Source organism: Chlorocebus sabaeus, chromosome 14, assembly GCF_047675955.1.
Source record: "Chlorocebus sabaeus isolate Y175 chromosome 14, mChlSab1.0.hap1, whole genome shotgun sequence".
NCBI classification, from domain to species: Eukaryota; Metazoa; Chordata; class Mammalia; order Primates; family Cercopithecidae; genus Chlorocebus; species Chlorocebus sabaeus.
This window is the reverse complement of record NC_132917.1, coordinates 68,126,643-68,147,118: the sequence shown is the minus strand read 5'-3', so window position 1 is coordinate 68,147,118 and position 20,476 is coordinate 68,126,643. Positions and strand designations below refer to the sequence as shown.

The 20,476-nt window shown below is 40.3% G+C and overlaps 1 protein-coding gene across 6 annotated transcripts in view; it reads left to right on the top strand.

The window, feature by feature from the left end:
- Positions 1-19,781, top strand: part of CNRIP1 (cannabinoid receptor interacting protein 1) — a 33,029-nt gene extending 13,248 nt beyond the window's left edge. For 5 of the 6 annotated variants that reach the window (XM_007970403.3, XM_007970402.3, XM_007970404.3 and 2 more), the window contains one exon: positions 9,982-10,996. In XM_007970403.3, coding sequence (XP_007968594.2) covers positions 9,982-10,146 — 165 coding nt within the window. In that variant the 3' untranslated portion in view covers positions 10,147-10,996. Of the gene's footprint in view, positions 1-9,981; positions 10,997-19,462 lie in introns of those variants that run through there. The other variant, XM_038007038.2, reaches the window with a different exon arrangement.
- Positions 19,782-20,476: the final 695 nt, after the last annotated feature.

Genomic DNA, 20,476 nt, shown 5'->3' with positions numbered 1-20,476 from the left:
TTGACCAAATAATTCCACTCCTATTAAAGTAGACATATATAAAAAATTATTTATTAAAGCACTTTTTGCTAGAGAGCAACTGACATATCTAATATCTGGGGAGTAGTCTAATTGTCATGATACATCATGATAGAGTCATATGTCATCATTAAAATTGGAACAATTAGGTCAGGCACGGTGACTCACACCTGTAATTCTACCACTTTGGGAGGATAAGGCAAGAGGATTGTATGTGGCCAGGAGTTCAAGACTAGCCTGAGCAATATAGCAAAATCCTATTTCTACAAAAAAAAAAAAAAAACAAAAAAAAACCAAAAAAAAAAGCCAGGCGTGGTGACATATTCCTGTAGTCTCAGCTTCTCCAGAGACTGAGGTGGGAGGGTTGCTCTAGCCCAGGCATTCAAGGCTGCAGTGAGCTATGATCAAACCACTGTATTCCAGCCTGGCCCACAGAGTGATCCCGCCTCAAAAAACAAGGACAAAATTGTAACAATGAATGTGTAGTTAGACAACATATACAATTGTATAACACTGTGACAAAATTGTAACAATGAATGTGCAGACAACATATACAATTGTATAACACTGTGACAAAATCGTAACAATGAATGTGTAGTTAGACAACATATACAATTGTATAACACTGTGACAAAATTGTAACAATGAATGTGTAGTTAGACAATATGTACAATTATATAACATTGTGACAAAATTGTAACAATATGTAGACAATATATACAATTGTATAACTGTGACAAAATGGTAACAATGAATATGTAGTTAGACAATATATACAATTGTATAACATTGTGACAAAATTGTAACGATGTAGTTAGACAATATATACAATTCTGTAACACATAATGTTAAATAATTGCAGCTGTAAAATATGTTTATGTGAAGGGGACCTGAAAATCAGCTGAATCAAAATGTAAGGATTACTGCCACTTTAAAAATTTGCTCAAATGTATGAATCCTTTTTTTTTTTTTTGAGACAGAGTCTCGCTCTGTCGCCCAGGCTGGAGTGCAGTAGCGCGATCTCGGCTCACTGCAAGCTCCGCCTCCCGGGTTCACGCCATTCTCCTGCCTCAGCCTCCCGAGTAGCTGGAACTACAGGCGCCCACCACTTGCGCCCGGCTAATTTTTTGTATTTTTAGTAGAGACAGGGTTTCACTGTGGTCTCCATCTCCTGACCTCATGATCCGCCTGCCTCGGCCTCCCAAAGTGCTGGGATTACAGGCGTGAGCCACCGTGCCCGGCTCAAATTTATGAATCTTATTTCACTTTTTAAAATCATGTAAATCATCTAAGATGCTGGGACACATTCCTAGCCTTCCCCTCTGTGCCCAACCAAAAAGGAATTCTACAGGGACTTGAATGGCTTTCTGTTTTGTTTGGTGTGATCGTAAATGACAGTATTTGAGAATTTGACTTTCTTCAAAAAATAACTAGCATAACACCCTTAAGGGTAAGTTTTATTTATTTATTTATTTATTTATTTATTTATTTTATTTTATTTATTTTTTTGAGATGGAGTCTTGCTCTGTCACCCAGGCTATGGTGCAATAGTGCAATCTCGGCTCTCTGCAACCTCCACTTCCCAGATTCAAGCGATTCTCCTGCCTCAGCCTCCTGAGTAGCTGGGATTACAGGCACCTGCCACCACGCCCAACTAAGTTTTGTATTTGTAGTAGAGACTAGGTTTCACCATGTTAGCCAGTCTGGTCTCAAATTCCTGACCTCACGTGATCCGCCCGCCTTGGCCTTCCAAAGTGCTGGGATTACAGGCATGAGCCACTGCGCCCGGCTGCCCTTTGTAATCTTTACACCATGTTAGAGCTAAAAGTGGCCTTAGAGATTACACTCTACTGTATTACACTCTGGAATACACTTTTCATTGAAAACTCAGGCCCACCAAGTTATGTCTAGGATCACACAGTTAGAGATAAATAGTATCCTGATATTCTTTTTTTTTTTTCTATTTATTTTATTTATTTATTTTTTAGATAGGATCTCACTATTACCAGGCTGTTATCTCACTGTTACCCAGGCTAGAGTGCAGCAGCATGATCACAGCTCACTGCAGCCTCGACCTCCCAGACTCAAGCGATTCTCCCACCTCAGCTTGCTGAGTAGCTGGGACTACCACTGTGTACAACCCATACCCGGCTAATTTTTTTTTTTTTTTTTTGTAGAGGTTGGGTCTCTGCTGCACAGGCTGCAGTGAAGTGGCATGATCCTAGCTCACTGCAGCCTTGACCTCTGGCAAGTGATCCTCCAACCTCAGCCTCTCAAGTAGCTGGGACCAGAGGCACGCACTACCATACCCAGCAAAACTTTTTTGTATTTAGTAGAGACATGGTATCGCTGTGTTGCTCAGTCTGGTCTTGAACTCCTGGCCTCAAGTGATTCTCCTGTCTCGGCCTCTCAAAGTGCTGGGATGACAGGCATGAGCTACCATACCCAGCCTTAATATCTTCTTTACTTCCAGTTTTGTTTTTGTTTTTGTTTTTGTTTTTGTTTTTAGGCAGAGTCTTGCTCTGACGCCCAGGCTGGAGTGCAGTGGCATAATCTTAGCTCACTGCAACCTCTGTCTCCCAGGTTCAAGTGATTCTCCTGCCCCAGCCTCCCAAGTAGCTGGGATTACAGGCAGTACAGGCAGCCACCACCACGCCTGGCTAATTTTTGTATTTTTAGTAGAAACAGGGTTTCACTATCTCGGCCAGGCTGGTCTTGAACTCCTGACCTTGTGATCCACCTGCCTTGGCCTCCCAAAATGCTGGGATTGCAGGCATGAGCCACCGCACCCAGCCTCTTTATTTCCTTTCTTTGTCTTATCACTATATAGTCACCAGACTGGCTAAAATTGAAAGGACTGGCAATGCCAAGTGTTGGAGAGGATATAGAGCCATTGAAATTCTCATTGCTGGTGAGAATATAAAATGGGCACAATCACTTAGGAAAAGTTTAACAGTTTCTTATAAAGATAAGTGTACTTTATAAGACCTAGAACTTTTAGTCCTATTTAGTGAAGAGAAATGGGAAACATTTACTAATAAAACCTCAAACAATACAGGAATAGAAAGGCTTGAAATTCAGTGGAAAATTGATAGGTCACACCACACTAAAAGTCACAGATGCATATTTATACTGAATTTGTTTACTAATAAAGTAACATCATGTTTCTTTTAAGATTGTTCTGTCCTCCCAAGTCAATGGATTTCTAAGTGATCTTGATTAATCTCATGTCTGCAGTAGAAGTAGGTGGCATGGTGAATAGAAAGAAGTACACTGGAGATTCTATGCCAATGGGTGGTAAGACCACCAAAATTGTTTAAAACAAGCTCTTTAGATTCCTCATTTGTTACTGAGGACAACAGATGAGTCTCCTCTCCTTGGAATCAGATGTGTTCTCTTCCACATTAGTTGTGAAGTAAAAAGTGGACCCAGGCTTGCAACTCGTAAGAATACTATGGCAAATAAAATGTCCAGGTAGAGTGTCTGTCTCCGCTGGGGCTGCTAAAACAAAATACCATAGATTGGATGGCTGAAACAACAAACATCTATTTCTCAGAGTTCTGGAAGCTGGAAAGTCCAAAAATCAAGGCAATAGTCTGGTGAGGACCCTCTTTTTCATCCATAGGCACTTTCTTGATGTACCTCACATGGCAGAGAGAGAAAGAGATCATCTTTCTCATGTCCCCTGTGAGGCCACTGAACCCATTCATGTGGGCTTCACCCTCCTGACCCCCATACTTCCCAAAAGCCCTACCTCCAAATAACATTACAGTTAGGATTTAGGCTTCACCATATGAATTGGGGTTGGAGGAGGGCATAAACATTCAGTCCACAGCAATGCCCTAAAGCATTCTACCTGTGACAATCCATGTAATTTCTCATTTAGGGAGGAAAAAAACCTGTCCACTATAACGATTTATATCAGCAGTTTTGTACAGTGATAAATAGCTCCTACCTAGGAATTAGGAGACCTAGGTTCTTGTCTGGCTCCTATCATTGGCTGGCTTTGGAGTCTAGACTGAGGGCAAGTCATTTAACCTCTCTGAATCTTAGTTTCTTCATCCACAAAATGGAGATAACAAAACCAGGCACAATATTAAAGTGGAATGATGGATGTGGAAGTATCACATAAAATAGAGTGCTATACAAATAGAATTATACCTATGCATAAATTGTACCACCCAGGAGCCTGCCTGGGTAGATATTCCTTAGAAGGCACAGATGGGCTGGGAGGGAGTGAAGAGCCTGTAGAGTTGTTCCTGTTCTTTAAGAAGAATGTCAGCTTTCAAGACCCCATCTGTTCCTACCCAGACAAGAAGAAATTCTGAGCTAGGTAGTAAGAGGCCCAGGAAACAGAACTCCAAAAGAAAGAATAGGAAGAGGGCTAATGGGAAGTGTAAACAGCTAAGGCATGGGGGAGAAGAAGACATATACATAGTTACTAGCACTTACATTTACTTCAGTGTGACCTTAGATCCAACATTAATAAACTGAATTTGAAATATTAATACGAACACTTAAATATATCTTTAGCTGTGACTGTTGCTATCAGCAGATTTTAACTTTGGTCTCCCTTGTTACTGAGAATTCTTAGATTGAGACTTCTAAAAATTTTTTCAGACATAAGCCTTATGTTTTTCTTGGTTGTAATCAGCTTGGTGGGCTTTTTATTTTCATAACTGACTTTTATTTCGAAAAATAAAAATCTCAGCATTGTTTCTCTCACTTACCTAGCATGATTTTAAGCTGCTTCCTTCAAAAAATTAGCTGGTGTTTGAAAAGTATTATCAAATATTTTTAGTATAAAGTTTATTTCAGTGTATATTTTATTACAAAATATTTTTACAATTTAGAATTCAAATGTTAATTGTAAAATTCAGTTGCACTTAAAGTGTGCAATGCCTTGTGCTGGTCAAAAATAATCAATACTAAATCCTCTAAAAGTCTTGGTGAATTATAAAAGGAGATTTTGATTTATACATACCACCACTAACCTATTGTGAACAGTCATGATTTCATTAGAATGCACATATTTTTAATAGAATTTATAAAATCCCTTGGGCTTGCAGGCTGTATATATTATTGTAAGATGATAAATCCATTTCACTATTTAAAAAATTTCTGATTTTAAAAGTAACATTTATTGTAGAAAAAAATCTGAGTGAACAAATTTACAAGAAAAAAACAACCCCATCAAAAAGTGGGCAAAGGATATGAACAGACACTTCTCAAAAGAAGACATTTATGCAGCCAACAGACACATGAGAAAATGCTCATCATCACTCGCCATCAGAGAAATGCAAATCAAAACCACAATGAGAAACCATCTCACACCAGTTAGAATGGCAGTCATTAAAAAGCCAGGAAACAACAGGTGCTGGAGAGGATGTGGAGAAATAGGAACACGTTTACACTGCTGGTGGGACTGTAAAGTAGTTCAACCATTGTGGAAGACAGTGTGGCGATTCCTCAAGGATCTAGAACTAGAAATACCATTTGACCCAGCCATCCCATTACTGGGTATATACCCAAAGGATTATAAATCATGCTGCTATAAAGACACATGCACACATATGTTTATTGTGGCACTGTTCACAATAGCAAAGACTTGGAATCAACCCAAATGTCCATCAATGACAGACTGGATTAAGAAAATGTGGCGTATATACACCATGGAATACTATGCAGCCATTAAAAAGGATGAGTTCATGTCCTTTGCAGGGACATGGATGCAGCTGGAAATCATCATTCTCAGCAAACTATCGCAAGAACAGAAAACCAAACACCGTATGTTCTCACTCATAGGTAGGAACTGAACAATGAGAACACTTGGACACAGGAAGGGGAACATCACACACCAGGGCCTGTCGTGGGGTGGGGGAAGGTGGGAAGGATAGCATTAGGAGATATACCTAATGTAAATGCTGAGTTAATGGGTGCAGCACACCAACATGGCACATGTATACATATGTAACCTGCACGTTGTGCACATGTACCCTGGAACATAAAGTATAATAAAATCTGAGTGAAGATAGAAAAATTCAATTTCTTAGGAGGTTATATTTTTCATTTTTTCTATATATCTTATTTTACATATATGAGCTCATAATGTATATAAACCATTCCAGTTCATCTTTTAACATTTTTCTAAGCATTTCCTTGAAGCATCGACAACCCTAAACTCCTTTTTAATGGCTCTGTAAGTTTATCATATGGATATGCTGCCATTTTCATATTTTCCTAATGTTGGATGCTTAGATTGTTTCTGGTGTTCGGAAATTGTCACCAAGTTATTAGAGGAATAGTGTCTCTTTAAAAGTTTATATTTCTTTAATTACTAATTATATTTGAATGTTTTTGTAGGTGTTAGTCATTTTTTCCTTTTTTTTTTTTTTTTTTAAAAAAAAGACAGGGTCTTGCCTGTTGCCCAGGCTGAAATGCAGTGGCACGATCTCAGCTCACTGAAACCTCTGCCTTCTGGGCTCAAGTGATCCTTTCACTTCAGCCTCCTGAGTATCTGGGAGTACAGACACACACTTCCATGCCCAGCTAATGTTTTTAAGTTTTTGTAGAGACAGGGTTTCACCATGTTGTCTAAGCTTGTCTTAAACTCCTGGGTTCAAGTGGTACTCCCATGTTGATCTCCCAAAGTGCTGGGATTACAGGCATGAGCCACTGCACCCAGCCAATTTTTTTTTTTTTTTTTTTTTTTTTTTTTTGATGAACTGTTCCAATTTTTTATTCCAGTGTTCTTAGTAGTACTTACTAATAATGCATATAGTCCTTTATGTTAAGTATAATGACTATTTGGTAATACTTTTGGGAAATACTGTTTTGGTTTAATTTTTTTTTTCTGGTAAAGTAATCATTAAATTTTGAAAATACAAATAAGAACATAGAAGAAAATCAGCTGGGTGCGGTGGTTCATGCCTGTAATCCCAGCACTTTGGGAGGCCGAGGCTGGTGGATCACGAGGTCAGGAGTTCAAGACCAGCCTGGCCAACATGGTGAAACCCTATCTCCACTAAAAATACAAAAAAAAAAAATAAGCCAGGAGTGGTGGTGGGCACCTGTAATCCCAGCTATTCAGGAGGCTGAGGCAGGAGAATTGCTTGAAACCAGAAGGCGGAGGTTGCAGTGAGCTGAAATCACGCCACTGCACTCCAGCCTGGGCAACAAGAACAAAACTCTGTCTCAAAATAAAATAAAATAAAAATAAAAAATATAGAAATTAGCCAGGCATAGTGGCACATGCCTATAATCCCAGCTACTCGGGAGACTGAGGCAGGAGAATTGCTTGAACCTGGACAGCAGAAGTTGCAGTGAGCCAAGATCATGCCCCTGCACTCCATCCCTAGGTGACAGAGCTAGACTCCATCTCAAAATAATAATAATTTAAAAAGAACATAGGAAAAAATAAAAGTCTATCAGAATTTCTAATATTAAATATATATATACACACACATATATATACTTGTTTTTTTTTTTTTTTGAGACAGGGTCTTTATCGTCCGGGCTGGAATGCAGTAGCATGATTATAACTCACTGCAGCCTCAAACTCCTGGGCTCAAGCAACCCTCCTATCTCAGTCTCACAGGGTGTGCCACTAAACCTAGCTAGTTTTCAAACATTTTTTATAGAGGTAGGGTCTCACTATATTGCCCAGGCTAGTCTCAAACTCCTGGTCTCAAGCGATCCTCTCATCTTGGCCTTCCAAAGTACTGGAATTACAGGTGTGAGCTGCCACACCCAGCCAAGTATAATTTTAATTGAATTAATACTTCATGTTCTTCATGGTAGTCTGCTTAGTTCATGTAATAATATAAAATAAAAACTGTATTAAATACTTTACATTTAAAAATACTACATAGTATTCCATTATATAGATATGCCACAAATAGTGCCTTAAAGATGGACCTTTTGTGTTGCATTGTTTACTACTCTAAACTTTGTGATGTTCTTAAGATAAATTATAAATGGAATTGCTGGGCCTGAATGTACTCACACCTTTAGCTTCATACAAATGATCCTTCCAAAAGGCTAATTCAATTCCCATTAGCAGCATTTAGAATATCTGTTTTCTCATAGCTCACTAAAAATGGATTATTTCTATTTTTCTTAACTTTGAGGTATAGTTTACATGTAATTGACAAGCATACAGTTCAACGAGTTTTGACCAACATATATGTACAACCATGTAACCACCACCCCAATCAAGATGTAGAATGCTTCCATCACCCCTAAAAAGTTCCCTCTTGTACATTTGCATCAATTCCCCTTCTCACCCCAGGCCCTAGATAACCACAGATGTTTCCTGTCAGTGTAGATTGCATTCTGTCACTATGTAGGTGGACTCATACAGTATGTATTTTGGGGGCCTAGATTCTTTTGCTCAGCATGTCTTTGAAATCCACCCCTGTTGCTCCTTGAATCAGCGTGTCTTCCTGTATTGTTCAGCAAAAGGCCATTTTATAAATATACCAAAACTTGCCTATCAACAGGTGAATAAACATTTGGGTCAATTCCAACCTGGGGCTATTGTGAATAAAGCTGCTGTATGCTTATATAGGTCTTTAAGCCACAACTCTCTAAAAAGAGATAATTCACTTTCATACCTGGGAGGTCTCTGGACTCTAGGTATATCATCCACTATTTCAAATCAAGCAAATTTCCCAAAGGAAAGCCTAGATCTTGTTTTGGGATCAAATTAGCAGGATGAGGCAATGGTGCAAGATATACTTTTGAGAGCATCTTGGAAAGCTATCCGGGAAGCACCTGATCACCCTCCTCCTGTATCAGCAAGAAGCATAAGACTCCTAATGCTCACTGCCTTCCTCTGTCCACGTCTTCTGGCTCATGACAAGTCTAAGAATACTGCCAAGTCAGTCCCTGTCCCCTCCCATGACAGGGGAGGGTCAGAGGAGAAAATAACGACAGGCATCATGTGGTTTAATGCCAGATCCCCTAAATAGCTCCAGAAGGCAGTAGCAGGGTCAGGCTACCCCACAGGCCACTTGAGCATCTGCCCAGTGGCCTCCAGGGTATTCCATGTACTCTTCTCAGCGGCAAGAGATGTGTACTTTATACCTCAGGAGAGCTCTGTGCAGTGATTTACAGGGCCTACCTTCTGGAAGTAGAATGCAAACTTCTTAAGAGCAACAATCCTGCCTTATACAAATTTTTATACATGCATAGTAGATACTCAAATATGGTTTTGGATAATGTATAAGCCCAAGATGTAGGCATGGACTCCTGACTTATAAGTATACTCAATGTTTAGTAGTTAAAATAGAGCCTTTAACAAACACTTCCCATGAAATATTTTTCTTTGGAATTAAAACTAATGGTGGAAATTATATCTTATGTAGATGTATTGTACATAGGTTGTTTTGTACCATTGTATTTTGAGAAAAGCCAGTAAACCTTATTCCTCGTTTTCCCTTTGCCATTCCCCTTTTGTAGCAGGGACCTTTTGGGGGGTGAACATGGGGGTTTGTTTTAGAGACAGAATCTTGTTCTGTTGTTCAGGCTATTCTGGAACCCCTGGCTTCAGGCTAGCATCCTGCCTCAGCCTGGGGTTACAGGTGTGAACCACTGCACCTGGCCAGCAGGGGCCATTTTAGAGTAAGCTTTAAAATTCTAAGTTTTCAAAAAATTAAACTTGAAAAACAAGATAAACTTTGGAGTTATTTTTATTAAAAGCAATATGATAGCAAGTGGCACACATGCAATGGAAATCAGATTTTATAGAGAAGAATGGTGTACAGACAGCTTTTTAGGAAAATATCTCCCTTCACAAAGGAGGGAGCTAGACCACTAAAGGAAAGGCTTCTGAGCCTTGCAGACCAAGAGAATCTGGACCGGGTCTGCTTGATTATCCAGGAGCTATGACACTAATGTTAGCTCTCTTCTATTGCTCGTGGCAGAATGAGGTTTTTATCGGGCATGTTTCTCTTCCTTCAGTTCACAGACATCGGGACCTTCGAGACTGTGTGGCAAGTCAAGTTCTACAATTACCACAAGCGGGATCACTGCCAGTGGGGAAGCCCCTTCTCCGTCATTGAGTACGAATGCAAGCCCAACGAGACACGCAGTCTGATGTGGGTGAACAAGGAGTCCTTCCTCTGAAAGTGGCTCTTTCTGATGCTGCTGGACAATCTTTTCAGAAACCCACTTTTAGATAAACCAGCGCAAGCCTTAAACAAGGCACGCCGCACCACTGCTGTTCCCCATCTGGTCCCGATGACCTACTAGCCCTGATTATTTTGAAAGTGTAATTCCCCTCTGATACAATATCCCTCACATTCAGGATGGTGATGTACCACCCCCCAGAATACTTGCGTCTGTATTTTGTGCTGATGTTCCTGCATCCAGTTGTTCTCGGTCATACTATTGACCGCTCGTGACCGGAGTTCAGTGGCCCTGGCAGGCTTGTCCTGCTCTTGACTGTTCCACTGACTGACTATGGTGTTTTGTTTCCAAGTAAAGTGATTCCTCCCTTTTTTTGTTCAATGTTAAATTTAAAAATACCCATGTGTATGGGTCCTCCCATGTGTAATACGGTAACATGGAACTTGCAGTGTTTGTCAGCTTTCAAAGCAGGCTTTGTGAAAATGTAACACAAACAGCAGCGAATGGGGCTCCAATGTTGTGCTTCCTATCAACAGCTCCACTCTTTCAGGGAAGGATAATAACAAACCAGAAGGACAATTATGTACGTATTTATAATGTATTAAAACTCTTGTAAGTAACAAGGTATTGTGCAATGGCCTAGCCTAGTAGAAATGGGGGGAAAGCATTGCCGTGGACCATTGTTAAAGTGACAGGAGTTGTAGGGTTACCCCTTTGACAAGCTTCCACAGTCTTCAGACATGCACATTGATGGCATCCCTACATTCTTCTTCACTTGAACTTTGTAAAACTGCATATGGACCTGTAATCAACTTTTGATATTTCTTAATAAAGGCATTGAAAATCATGCCCTGACTTGCATTCTTAATTTGGGCAATAGCTATCTAGCAGGTGGATCCCTGCTCTAGGCCAGCTTCATTCAGGCCTCTATGCTACAGGATGAGGGAATGTATCTGGAGTAGAATTAGCACACCTATTCATGATTCAAGTCTGACCTTTTAGCAGGATTGCTCCAGCCAAATTTAACAGGACTAGCACAGGCCCAGGTGCTTGGTGAGCAATCAAAAAATGCTTGTCCCTATCTCGCTCCACTACTCTTTCTGTGGTGACCCCTCCCCAGTTGGTGAGCTATGTGGTTCAGTAGCAGGAGAGCAATGGTGCTATAATAGTGTGTGTACATCATGGTTGAGGCCTCCTTGCCTACTTCCAGCACCTTGCACAAAGCCCATATACCATACAGTTTAAGGATAAATTCCATAAGAAGTAAAGAAACTTCCTCTTGAAAAGTAACATGCTATTTTCCAATAATATTGTAATATTTACTTGGGCAGCACAAATCCTACTGTGTTGGAAAAAGTTGGTTGAGGATTGTTTGTTCTAGCTACCTGTAAACCCTTCTTATAAGAAAATGCAAGCTGCTGGGAGTATTTTAAAGAGTTGATTCATTGTAGAACTGAATTTCAAAGGCTGGCACTCAACACCTTTTCCACCTGCAAATAGCTTACCTGCAGTGATGCTGCACAGCCACCAGGGAACAGCAATGCCTTGCCTTTGGGGATCATAAATGATGTTAAAGGAGTGTAACATGTTTCTCAATAAGCTTGTTTTTCAAAAAAAAAAAAAAGTCTTCATTACAATTGCTAAAACATAAGTACTAACCCATTCCTAATCACTATTTTTTAAAACCAACACTCAATTATTTGAACAGACATTGAGATATTTAAAACAATGGATTTACTGCAGAGGCTTAGGTTTTCTTCCAGAATATCCAATAGAAATGCAGAGTGATTAAAACGTTTAAAATAAAAAGTGGGAACTACACATTTTAATTTAATATTTACTAATTTGGTTAGTAAATATTTTCACTGGTGAAACAGTTTTCCAAGCCAGTGACTAGAGCTTGAGTATTTGTGTTAAGGGTGGAGACATTATCATGACATTTGCCATAATCCATAGTTTTTTTTTTCTTTTTTTTTTTTTGAGACAGTCTTGCTCTGTTGCCCAGGTTAGAGTGCAGTGGCATGGTCTCGTCTCACTGCAACCTCCACCTCCCAGGTTCAAGCAATTCTCTTGCCTCAGCCCCCTGAGTAGGTGGGATTACAGGCATGCAGCACCATGCCCAGCTAATTTTTATATTTTTAGTAGAGATGGGGTTTCACTATGTTGGTCAGGCTGGTCTCGAACTCCTGACTTCGTGGTCTGCCTGCCTTGGCCTCCCAAAGGGCTGGGATTACAGGTGTGAGCCACCGCACCGGGCCCATACTTTTTTTTTTTTCTTTTTCCTAACTAAAGGCTTTATTTAGAGTTTGAAATGAGTCAAGGCAGACATGGAGGAAACATGTCCTGGGATAACTGCTCACACTGTCCCACAAACGAGCCAGAAGATGAGCCCTGGCAGAGCACCTAGAGCGTGTGAGTCCTGCTCACATCCGGGTCACCACACCTTTCTCTGTCTCAGTTTGCTTATCTCTAAAACAAAGGATTAGACTAGAAGAATTCTGAAGCCTTTTGAGAGTTATGGTTTGTACCTCTATTATACACTCCTTAAAAAAAAAAAAAAAAAAAAAAAGGAAAGTGTGTGTGCATATCTGTGTATGTTGTATGTGTATGTGTTCCCTTAGGACTAGAAGTCAGGTTGAATCAAGGGAGGTGGGGAGGAGATGGAGATGAAGTAACAGAAAAACTTAACAGCTAATCTGCACGTTAAGTGATCTCTCCTGGCATATACTGTTCTACTTATGATTGGGCTCCAGCCCAGTCTCTCTGGCTACTTTTCACATAGCTCTCCTCCTACTCCAAAATTTGAGTGCTCAGCTATATCGAGCTGCTGAGTTGTAACTTTGCCCCTCAGCCATCTGGAAGGGCTATTTTTACACGAGTTGTAGCCACGTCTCTCTACCTCCAAGCATCAGATGGCTACCCAGAAGCTTGAGGAACTAGGCCATCCTTCCAATTATGATGATGACTAAAACAGTTTTGAACAGGTGGAAGAATAGAAATGCCTTGAGTTTATATTTTGTGACACCTCGCTTATTGAGAAGTCACTTATCCAGCCATCTAAACTATCTGGATCACAGTTAAGAACAGAAAACATGCCAAAAAATAAAGATCCCTGTCAGATGTCACAAAGTCCATTCACTAAAGGCTTGGGTCTTCTCTCAAGTCCTCATGACTCCTATTTTAGACACAGTTCTAACAGGTGGGGTGATCTGGTTTCTGACTCTTACAAAATTGGAAGTAGAACAATTAGAGGGAAGAAGACAATTTGTAGAGGTAGAGATACTGAAAATATTCTTTTTTTCAGAGAGGACAGAAAACTATAAAAAGCAGACAAAGTAAGTCAAAAGAATAGCAGATGGGGACATCTCTATGCTGTAGGTACACAATCCTGTACTAAACCACAGTAGTTTCTGTAGATATCAAAAATTGATAAGCATAATGATATTCCTGATTAATTTAGAAAGAGGGCCCATTATCGTCAGCAATGTATCATGGTTCAGTGTTTAAAACCCAGATTCTCCACCAAGCGTGGTGGTTCACGCCTGTAATCCCAGCACTTTGGGAAGCTGAGGGGGGTAGATTGCTTGAGGTCAGGAGTTCAAGACCAGCCTGGCCAACATGGCAAAACCCCATCCCTACTAAAAATATAAAATTTACTCAGCATGGTGGAGCACACCTGTAATCCCAGCTACTTGGGAGGCCGAGGAAGGAGAATCACTTGAACCCAGGAGGAGGTTGCAGTGAGCCGGGATCACGCCACCCCAGCCTGGGCTTCCAAGGGGATTCCTTCTCAAAAAAAAAAAAAAAAAAATTCAGATTCTGGGTGAAAATACCTCAATTTAAATCCCGACTCAGCTGTTTATTAGCTGAGTGGTCTTAGGCAAGTCACTTAATACCTCTGTGCCTCAATTTTCTCATTTGGAAAATGGAGATAATAGTATTTATCTTGCAGAATGGTTATGAGGATTAAATAAGTTAATGCACATTAAAAATTTAGAACAGTTCCTGGCACATAACATCATTATTCGGTATATTTCATTAAGAAAGAAAGGGAGGCCGGGCACGGTGGCTCATGCCTGTAATCCCAGCACTTTGGGGGACCAACGCAGGTGGCTCACTTGAGCCCAGGAGTTTGAGACCAGCCTAGGCGACATGGCCGAACCATGTCTCTCTGAAAAACACAAAAATTAGCTGGAAGTGGTGATGTGCAACTGTGGTCCCAGCCACTCAGGAGACTGAGGTGGAAGGATCTCTTGAGCCCTGGAGGTGGAGGTTGCAGTGAGCTGAGATCCTACCACTATGCTCCAGCCTGGGTGACACAGCAAGACTCTGTCTCAAAAAAAAAGTAAAAGAAAAGGAGTGATACGTTTTCAAACAAAATTATTTAAAATGCCAAGAGAAAAACTAAAGGAGTTTAAAAAATAAAACTTATTTTCCTAAAATATTCCATGAATGGATTTCAGATAATGGCCAAAGGTTATACTCTATTTTGATGCTTGGAAAGGTAACATTTTTAATTATTTAAAAATAGTTTAAAATAGTATATTTTAAGATATGCTAGAAAGACTTCTTCCACAAACAGGCATCTTAAGTCTCCTATATAAAGACACGGTTTTGAAGAATATACAAACATCAAGACAGAATCAGAAAACTTAAGATTTTCTGATTTAAAAGATCGAGGTCAAGAATGATGTCAGTTTCTTTTGTTATTTCTTTTAATCCTCTTAACAGCCCTGTGAGGTAGGCAGCATGTGTCATGTCTCCATTTTACAGAGGAAAAATGTCTCAGAGATTCAAAAAGAAGGCTCATTTTATAAGAAGCTACTTTATTTGATCTTCAGTTTTCGCATGTATGAAATGGTGGTAATAACATTCACTTCACAACATGTGTTAGGATTAAACGATAGATCACACGTAAAGTTCCTTGTTTTTCTTCTCCCCATCACTGTTCTCTTGACAAATGTATTTCATTTAAAATCACCTCGTTACCTGCCCACTCTCCTGCAGTGTTTGTTTTTAAAACCTGGTAGTTTTGTCTTAACTTGTTTGCAGCCTAGTAGGTAGCTTGTTTTCCCAAAGAAGGTTATTGTGGATATATTAATTGTTGCCAACAATTGTTGCCAACAAACAGAAGTATTCAGTTGCTAGAAACTCATTTACCTATAGTTCTCTTTATAGCAAATTACTTGCACATAATATTTTCTCTTTGAAGCCATGTTAACTACAGTTAGAGCACTAGGTAAGACTAAAATTTTTCCTTAACAAGTAGGGTATTTCATTCTCCACTTGCTAACAAATGAAAAATACAGTATTTTTGGCCCTACTTTAACAGTAATCCTGACATGCATTCTAGTCTCTGGTTACAGTGAATTTCTTATTCTCCTGCAGATCTACCAAGTCCAAAGCAGTTTTCTTGCCACTGCACAGCCTGTTCCCTCTGCTTGGAATGCCCTACTCCATTTCCTACCTTGTAAACGCCTTCAAGTGCCAGCTTAAATGTCACTGTGAAGTCTTTCCTGACTCCTCTAAAACGTTGAGTCAAGAAAAATATTGAAATATTGTTTACTCAGATATTTTACTATCCTATTTCTGAAAAGCTTTACCACCCTCAAACTAACTTCTGCTTTTCTTAAGATCTCTGGACAGCTTCCACATCTTCTCACTGACTCAGGGAAGATGAGCTGACTCAACAAAAAGGTGATGAGATTCTAGAAAGAGCTGGCTGGCTGGCTAGCTGGCTGACTGGTTGCAAACTAGCCAACAAGAAGTTTGCAATATATCAGCCTTTATGGGGTTACTTCTCCTGCTCCCTTTAAAGGAGACTAAAAGTAGGAAAGTGGATGAGAAAGAAAAAAGTTTCTGAATTCTCTTACTGACTTTGTTCCAGTGAATTTGCCTTGTCACGTTCGTATTACTAATGATGATAGTCCTAAGGTATGTTATTCTTTGAAGTTTATGAAGTTGTTTATTTTCATCAGGGTAATCACTTGTGCTGCTTACCAAATGTTTCCAGCCCTCCCCCATCAAGGCACATGATAGGATCTGACCTCCATGGCCTGGGCTAGGGCCATGTACTGGTAGCTCTGGCTAATGAGTTGTAAGCAGAAGTGACACATGTCATTTCAGGCTGAAATTATCCAACAGTCTGTGCAATGCCAACAGAACTCTCTTTCCCTTTGCCATGGCAAATAGCCACTTTCGAGATGATTGATCATCTTATGTACTGGAGTGAGAAGATATGGCATAGAACCCTAGCTAACTTTTGTTGGACCCATAGCATAAGTGAGAAATAAACTTTTCTCCCAATATTTTATTGTGAAAAATGTTGAAATGTATAGAAAAGTTGAAAGACTTGCATAACACACATTCCCATACCTATCACCTGGATTTCACAGTTAACATTTTGCTATATTTGCTCTATCCCTTATCTGTCCTTTATGTTGTATCACTCTGCTTTTTTTGGGGTGGAGAGATGAACAAGAAACTATTCTACAAACCATCACTAAGATTCTGGGGTTGCTCATTACTGCAGCATAACCTTGCCTTTCCTGATCCGCATCTGGGGAATCCAGACCACCTACTCTTCTTTTCTACTGAAGACAGTAAAGTAAAACTTCTCCAAAAAGAAAAAAGTAATAGTTTGAAGTTGGTTCTAAGAAATCATTTCCTACCAGGGAAAGTCAGAAGTCACAAGGTAGATTAGGAGAAGGATTAAACCATCTTTTTTTCCTTCCACGGTCTTAAAAAATAAGATAAATTGTGACTGACCTAGTTTTGATGAGGCTGTATTTGGAGGTAGAGAGATGAATAAAATAGGGAAAGGAAAGACAAAATTAGCATCCATTGACTATCTTTTGTATGGCAGACATTTTGTATATATATGATCTCATTTAATTTTCAAAACCACCCTGAAAATTACATATGATTTACATTTTTAAAAATGAGGCTATTAAGCTCAGAGAGGTTAGGCTACCTGCCCAAGGTCACATAGCTAGTGTGAATAGAGGAGACAGAATGAAAATCCAAATCAGTATGACTCCAACACGCTTACTCTCCTCTAGAAGTTTACAGACTCTTGGCCTCTGATAGCCAAGGGTATTTCCTTCCACTGAAATGACTATCCTAAGGGGGACGATGGCCCAAGAGGTAACAATGGTGTTAGCGGCAACCTCCCTCCATGCTTGAAGCAGAATTTGAAATGTCAAAATTATTTGACAAAAATATTTTTTGAATGTTCAGAAAAGTTCAACAAGCCCACTAAACTTAGGAGCATTGTGAATTTCCCAAAAACGAAACAGCTGATTTTTCCTTTACCTTTATCAGTCAACTTCTTTGACAAAAAAAAAATATTTAAAAATACTAATGTTGTTTTTGTCTAACTCAAAACCCACTTGGAATCTTGATCTTTTCACAGTTTATTTTTTAGGCTTGGTTTGGTGTGAAGTGGATCTATATGATGTGTATATGAGTGTGTGTGTGTAAGGTCCTTAATTTCCCCCCAAATCTAGATGGTTACACTTTGAAATGCAATTCATATGACCATGCTGAGAGTCTATTTTCAGAGTTTTCATGGCTACAAGCTAATGATGTTGGATTCCTATTAATTAATCTAAAAATAATGGGTATGGTAACATAATTTTAAATAATCAGGCTTCCACTAAGGGAGTTTATCCTGGACTAGATAGCTCCTGCTTGACAGGGTAGGATGGGATAGCTAACCAAACTTGCCTGGAAAGACAACCTAAGTACCTATATAGGTCATGGGAATTTGTCCTCACCCTACAGAAATAATCTAACCCTGAATGACAAGTTTCTTCAAATAATTGAACACAGACTACCTTTAACTTTTCTATAGCATTTAACCTTTCCCTGGAGATTTTTATAAGATTAAAGCCTTAAAATGAAGCTTGGATACACTCAAAAGGGTAGCAGGAGGGAGCTTTTTGGGGCGATGGAACTGTTCTGTATCCCGATAGCGGCAGTGGTTGAATGAATCTATACATGTATTAAAACTCATGGCTGTACACACACGTGCACACACACACACATGCACACATGCATCTGGTGGACATCTGCTGTCTAAAGGTTCTGCCTTTCTATTCTTTTTTTTTTTTTTTTTTTTCTGAGACAGGGGTCTTGCTCTGTAACAGCCCAGGCTGGAGTGTACTAGTGCGATGTTGGCTCACTGCAGTCTTGACCTCCCAGTCTCAAGTGATCCTCTCACCTCAGCCTCCCAAGTAGTTAGGACCACAGGTGGCCACCACCACGTCCAGCTAATTTTTGTATTTTTTGTAGAGATGGGTTTCACCATGTTGCCCAGGCTGGTCATGAACATTCTGCCTTCTGATCAAAAGCCTAATCCACATTTACCATTGTCTCTGGAAAACGCCTTAAGGTTGATTGTATGAAGGTATTGCTTTGCCCAGTGTGGTCCTTGGCAGTTCTGCATTGTCTAGAACCTGTGAATCTTTTTGGAGCTTATCTATCTTGGGAGGGAGATTGTCTGAGCAGACTTGAAGGCAGGGGTGGAAGCCACCTGCTGAAGACAATAAGGAGCATTTGGGAGGGTGGGTGGGGAAAATGAGACAGCGCAGAGGGGAGGGGGCTGGAAGGGATCCCACTCCCTCGCTCCTGCCTGCATCTGGTGCCCCAGGAGCTGCTCTTGAGCAATGCCTCTCTAATGAGTTGGCGTGAACTTGTGCTTGTTCCTCCCTCAGGGAACAAGGGAAGACAGGCTTAAAGCTGCTAAAACGCTTGGAGAATATCCAAAGAGAAGCTTGACACAAATGCAATGTATTAGTGAAAACAGCTTGGGCCTGGCTAAATAGTGGCTATTTTAACAAAACAAACATATGGGAGTTGACGACAATTGTCCTTACAAAGAAACAATCTAGCCCTCTACACAGAGCTTGATGCTTCTTTATAGTCTTCACGGAATTCGCTTCACTGTGGTTTTCTTTTCTTTTTTTTTTTTTTTTTTTTTTTGAGACAGAGTCTTGCTCTGTCACTCAGGCTGGAGTACAGTGGCACAATCTCGGCTCACTGCAACCTCTGCCTCCCAGGTTCAAGTGATTCTCCCACCTCAGCCTCCCAAGTAGCTGTGCCTACAGGTGCACCACTACCATAGCCGGCTAGTTTTTGTATTTTTAGTAGAGATGGGGCTTCACCATGTTGGTCAGACTGGTCTGGAACTCCTGAACTCAAGAGATCCGCCTGCTTTGGCCTCCCAAAGTGCTGGGACTACAGGCGTGAGTCAGTGCTCCCAGCCAACTGTGGTTTTCCCAAACTTATTCTGGCATCTATTTATTCTCAGGAGTGCCTGGAACAACGACCCCGAGGGATCTCTCTTACATGTGAATGTGAAGAATAAGCACATTCTTCAATGTGTGCCATCATAAGGAACAAATGTTCTTTCTTTCCCCCCCCACACAAATTATTTGCTTTGCATTCTAGCAGAGGGCTTCTCACAGGCCATCAGAATTATTGGGGATGCTTGTTAAAATGTAGATTCCTAAACTCTACCTTTTTAGACCTGTTAAATTGAGCAAACTCTCTGAGAGTAAATCCAAAGCATCTGCATTTTAATAAGCACTTTAGGAGACTCTTATCATATTAAAGTTTGGAAAACACTACCATAGGGTTTACTCACTGTACTCCTTATTGAAGTTCATTTATTCATTCAATAAACATTCATGTGCCAGGTCCTCTGGAGGCAGGAGACAGCAATAGGAGTGTGATAAGTAATCAAGTTGCTTATAGCCAAATAATTACAATAAAATGAGGCAAGTGCTATACTAGGAAAAATACAAAATACATCAAAACATAGAGGAGGAGCCTGTGGGAATTGGAGGCAGCTTCATAGATGATATTTGAGCTGCTTTCAGGCATAGAGAAGGTACTGCAGGGTATTGGCATGTGAAAATATATGATCCACTCTGGAAGAAGGAACTGTGTGTGGCTGGAGCCTAGGGAAGAGAGAGGCATGGGTTGGGGCGAGGCTATGAGGAACCTTCTACACATGCTGAGCAGTTTTAGTTCTACAGAAAGTGGGAACCAGAGGAAGTTTTTAAATGTAAAATGATAGAATGATATTTGAGTTATGAAGCAATCTTCCTGGAGGCAGTTTGGAGGCAGGAGATGAGAACAGAGTCTTCTGCTGTGGTGAGGGGCGGGGAAGCTAAATGAGGATGATGGCAGCTGGGGTCTCTGAGGCGGAGTAACGGACGATGAGACTACAGGAGGGAAGGAGGAGGTGGGAAGCTGACCATGTCCGATAAAGGCTAATCTGAGTCAAGAACCTCATCCAGGGAAGGCATTTTCAATAGCC